The sequence below is a fragment of the Neophocaena asiaeorientalis genome, unplaced genomic scaffold (genome assembly GCF_003031525.2).
Source record: "Neophocaena asiaeorientalis asiaeorientalis breed wild unplaced genomic scaffold, Neophocaena_asiaeorientalis_V1.1 scaffold376, whole genome shotgun sequence".
In the NCBI taxonomy this organism is placed as follows: Eukaryota; Metazoa; Chordata; class Mammalia; order Artiodactyla; family Phocoenidae; genus Neophocaena; species Neophocaena asiaeorientalis.
The window spans coordinates 1526392-1531558 of NW_020174368.1; the positions used below are offsets into that span (position 1 = coordinate 1526392).

The following is a 5167-nucleotide window of genomic DNA, read 5'->3' on the forward strand; positions in this document are numbered from 1 at the left end:
CTCTCAACCACTGCACCATCAGGGAAGCCCTCAGTAATATATTTTTTAATGGTAAAACACAATCAATATTAGACAAATATCTTCTCTCAAAGACTACAACCTAACTACTTATGGTTTGCTTCAAATCTGTCCTCTCCTTTAGTTGTAGAAATTCTAGAGTGTGGACTATTAAATCTACTCAAGTTTTCAGATGTCACAAGCCCTTAAAAATAAAATTATCTATACAGGGAAAACAAGAACTGCAGGAGGAGGCAGACTCTTTTATCATTTGGATTTTAGCTTTAAGGTCATCTTCTCGAAGCCATCTCTGATTCCTCTGTCTAAAGTAGACACTCCCTCTTATCACACCAATATTTCCTTCATCACATTTACCTCACCTCATAATTATCTCACATGTTTCTTTGCTTACCTGTTTTGCTACATAGAATTTAAGCTCCATGAGGGTAAAGTCTGCCTTGTTCAACACCATATCTCCATCCCTAGCATCAATTCATTCAACTATGAGTGCAGGAATACTCATAGAGATAATTCTTCAGTGGTCCAAATTTTGAATAGCTTTTCCCTTATACCTTGACATCTAAGATCAAATATACACATTTTTTCTTTTTTCTTTTCTTTTGTGGTACGCGGGCCTCTCACTGTTGTGGCCTCTCCCGCTGCGGAGCACAGGCTCCAGACGTGCAGGCTCAGTGGCCATGGCTCACGGGCCCAGCCACTCCGCGGTATGTGGGATCTTCCCGTACCGGGGCACGAACCCGTGTCCCCTCCCTGCATCGGCAGGTGGACTCTCAACCACTGCGCCACCAGGGAAGCCCTAAATATATTTTTTTATTATGTGGGCTCTCATGCCAGAAAAAGCATTAGGTATGTTGTACTTCTCATCTCTAAGGTAAACATAATTGGTTTAATAGAAGGAACACGGGCTTTGGAAACAAGAACACCATTAATTCCTCCAGGGGAAGGGCAGGGACCTACTAACCATCTTTGAGTTAAGCATTTTTTAAATTGAAGTATAGTTGATTTACAATGTTGTATCAGTTTCAGGTATACAGCAAAGTGATTGAGTTTTACATATATATATATGTATATACATATTTATATATATTTTATATATGTAATAGATATTCTTTTTCAGGAGGTAAGCATTATTGATGTAACAAAAGGGATATGGCTTTGGAGGCAAGAAGGCCTGGTTCATATCCTAGTTCCTATAGTTACTAGTTACAGTAAGCAGAAAAGAGGCTGGGGGGCCCATTTTTTTAGGGTTTGGTTTGGTTTGGTTTTTTGCAAAATATGACTTTAGAAACCCTGGAATGGAGATGGAAAACACACCAGAAATGCCTTCAGATCTATGGCCTTAAAGAGGGCTTGAGCAGAGCTCAAAAATTACCTAAATTCAAACACGGATTCAGGGAAGTGATTAAGACATCTATGAGGTCCCTCGGCTTCTCCACAATTTTTTTTAAAAAAGATTTATTTATTTATTTATTTTGGAGGTGCCAGGCCTTAGTTGCAGCACACGAGATCTTCGTTGTGGCACGTGGGTTCTTTTAGTTGCGGCATGCGTGTGGGATCTAGTTCCCTGACCAGGGATTGAACCTGGGCCCCCTGAGCTGGGAGCGTAGAGTCTCATCCACTGGACCACCAGGGAAGTTCCTCCACAATTCCTGATTCCACCTAGTGTACTATTTGATTTTACTCTTTAAGCTTATTTCATAGGGAAAGAAAGAGTAACCAAAACCTATCTTTGTGACCCAAGGGCTTACAATAAATCAGGTGGCTATTAGGTGGTTATTACTTCCAGATGACTAAACCATCATTTTACTACTCTCCTGGTCCCTGAGATTTCTGGATTAATAATTTTAAAAGATAAATTTAAAATTTTTCTGTGTTTAGAATTGAAAATTTTTACTTATGCCTTTATGCCTCTTCTGCTCTCATGCCAATAATCCAGTGTTTCTCAAAGTATAGGTCTCAGATCACTTGCTTAACAATCATCTAATCTGCTAATTTAATGTTCAGGTTGTCAATGGTAGCAAGTTTTGTGATACCCTAAGCCCACAGGGATTTCCCAATTCTCTGATCAACAGAACTTACTTGTCCTGAATTGTTATTTACTTGTTTTATATACACTTCTTGAATTCCTAACTAGTTCCTTAGGGCCAGGGCAAGCCTGCTTTTTGCATTCTTATAGGGTATAGTACTGCATTATGCTGGCCCTCCCATTCCCTAAATAAATATATTTTTGTAAAATTGGTGTTTTCCCTGGAGTACTGTTCATCAACAAACTCACAAAACCTTATTTGAAAATGAAAATACTTACTTGCGTCAACCATTGATTTATATTCCAAGAGTTGTTGTTTGGTCTGTGCTCTTACCCTGAAAACAGATAAAGAGAAGAAAGTTATATACTTATTGAGGTTTTACTCATTACTATATTATAAATCAACTCATCTTTTTGGCAATTTGATGCAACAAAATGAGTATAAATAAATAGTATTAAGGTCTTCCATTTTGGCCTATTTTATTTAAAACAGGTATAAAGAATTTAAGGCCTCAGAAAAATACTCAAAATGAAATACAGTAGGAAAACAGCATCTGTGAGGAAAAGTTTAAAATTTGATTTTTAAATTTATTCTTAATGGGCCACACTGAAATGAGGCTTAAAGAGAAGGGCTACACAAAGAAATAGATCAAAACGAGTCAGGTGGACCTTTCTGAGAATAGTGTTTGGTAGCCAGGACCTCTTTTGGGCATTTCTTCCTAAGAGGAAAACACAACAAATAAGGGAATAGGGGAAGGTAATATAGGGAAGCTATTCTTTCCAGGAGTTGATGAAGCCCATATATGCATTCAAGAAGGCCATGGGATACTCTAGCTGTGGACAGTGGCTAATATGGCCATCCAGAATTGACAATGGACTGCAGTAGCATTTTCCTATATGGCTCCAAGAACTCTGGATAGGGAATGATCAGATCCAAAGACTCACAGATAATATGAATGGGAATAGTTAAAGGCAAGAGCTCCGACCCAGTGTCTTCTAAACTTCCTCTGATGTATATATTATAAAAGACTGTTGATAACTAAGTTCCCATCTCCCATCACTGTTGCCTATCCCTGTCCACAGGTCCCACAACTCACTGTCAGAGGGTCGGGTATATGGCCCAAAGACTGGGGTGAGACCTTGAGAGAATACAAAGAAGTTCATGAATCATGTGAGAATGGGTGAAAGCATGCCTCCATCTTTGAGAAGCCTTTGAAGGAGAGGATGGTGAGTCTTGGGAAATACAACTCTGTTTGACAGAGACTCTTCATTCATAGTAAGCCGACCAGATCAAATCAGCTTGAACCTGCAGAGCAGCTCCTGGGCAAAGACATCTACATAATCCTGAGAAAAAAGGTTGGTCCTGAGGTTGTGTTTCAATAAAACTTTACTTAAGGGGACTGAAATTTAATTTCACATAATTTTCATCTGTTATTAAATATTCTTGTGACTTCCCCCCCAACCATTTAAACACATGAAAACTATCCTTAGCTTGAGGGGGTCACACAACAACAGAGTAGGCCAGGGCCACAGTTGCCCACTGGTGTAAAAGACTGATGTCCTTTCTCATCAAATCTTGCTCTAGCAACGTAGAGACGTTGCTTCCTGGTAGAAAATATAACAAATGAAGCTTCTGCATTGAAAAGGGCCATAGCTACAACAGAAAAGGGCGGAGCCACCTCCCTCCGAAGTTATCAGGGCTTCGATGCAACCCACATAAGGGCTTGAAAATCGGGGTCCCAGGGCATGAGTGGGTAAGAAAGGAGGCGTTAATTACAGCTCAGTAGGCTCTAAGGGCCCTTTGCTAAACGCTGACTCCAGAATATCTCGTTTAATGCCCACAGCAACTCTGCTAGGAAGCTGTCATTTTTCTCTCCTTTGCCAAGATGAAGAAAGGGGCTTAAAGAGCTTAAGTGAATGATGCAGTCACGCAGCCATTAAGCGACCGACGCTGAATTCGAACCCTGGGCATTTCTAAGGAAAGCGGGGAGCTCCTGGCCACGACGCCCACTTGGTTCCCGCCCAGCCGGCCAGAGGGAACAACCTGAGCAGCAGGGCCATGCGGTCCTCGGGACGCGCCGCCTGGGCGCCGGCGACCTGCAGCGGCTCGCCTTCCCCTCTGGAGTCCGCGGCCTCGGCAGCGGCTTGCTCCTCGGACTGCGTCTCCATCCGCGGAGCGAAGAGCTACCACTCAGGACCGGAACACTCTGCCCTAGAAGGGACCGCTTTTCCCGCCACTAAATTGACACCGGAAGGGAACGCAGGGTCATCGTGCCGCCCCGCCCCTTCCTCGGCAGGGCCCCGCCCCTTCCTCCGCAGGGCCCGCCTTTTCCGCCCCGGTCTCTGCTGGTTGCTGTCACTTCTTTTACCATGCCTGGCCCAGGTACTAGTTAAAACCGTTACAAACCACTAGTGAAAGTTGGAAGCACTCTGATTTAGCGTCAGCTCTGTCGAGTGCTGGGCTAAGGGCTATATGCAGCAGCCGTTCGGGGGCACTTCCCGGCTCCTGGCACCGCGGCCTAGAGGGGAGAACCCCGACATCACAGGTCTTTCAGCCTTGGAGCTGGGATAGCCGTTACTGACCCGCCTTAGCACTCCCCTTACATCCGCGGCTTTCAAGATGGCTGTGCCCGGCAGGCTGGCAGAGATAAACATTGGAGGGTTAGGTAGACTTTTGCTCTGAGCTCATTAAGTCCAGGCCCTTTATTTGGCGGAGAAGAGTGGCCCAAGCTCAGAGATACCCACTTCCTCCCCACGAGGCAATGCAGACTTCCAGTTTGAAATTCAGCTGTCAGTAAGATTCGAACTCGTAACAGAGTTGGGTGCCCCCAAGTGTCAGTTTGATGATCCGGCAGATTACAGGTGAGCTTTCTTGGCTGAGCAGTGACCGGGCAACGCAGGACATAAATGCCTCAATGGTTTGTAGTTTTTCACTATGGTCAGTCGTGTAAGAGGGACAGTCTTTGCTGCACAAGCACAAGCAGCTCGGGCCTCTGAACAACAGAGCCGAGCATTCCCTTCTATAGCGAGTTGCCCCTGAGTTATACTTGTTCACACAATTCTCCCCTTTCTTCCTATTATCAAAGTAATTCAGCTCCTGGTAAAAGATTCAAAGGCACGGTC

General features: G+C 43.8%; 1 protein-coding gene and 1 pseudogene across 2 annotated transcripts in view; both read right to left on the reverse strand.

The window, feature by feature from the left end:
* CENPH (centromere protein H) overlaps positions 1–4298 on the reverse strand; it is a 23294-nt gene extending 18996 nt beyond the window's left edge. Inside the window, exons 1-2 of one of the 2 annotated variants that reach the window (XM_024756180.1) lie at positions 4089–4298; positions 2324–2379 (exon numbers count right to left, since the gene is read on the reverse strand). In XM_024756180.1, coding sequence (XP_024611948.1) covers positions 2324–2379; positions 4089–4213 — 181 coding nt within the window. In that variant the 5' untranslated portion in view covers positions 4214–4298. The remainder of the gene's footprint in view (positions 1–2323; positions 2380–4088) is intronic. The other variant, XM_024756181.1, reaches the window with a different exon arrangement.
* LOC112407036 (mesoderm-specific transcript homolog protein pseudogene) lies at positions 2816–3792 on the reverse strand (annotated as a pseudogene).
* Positions 4299–5167: the final 869 nt, after the last annotated feature.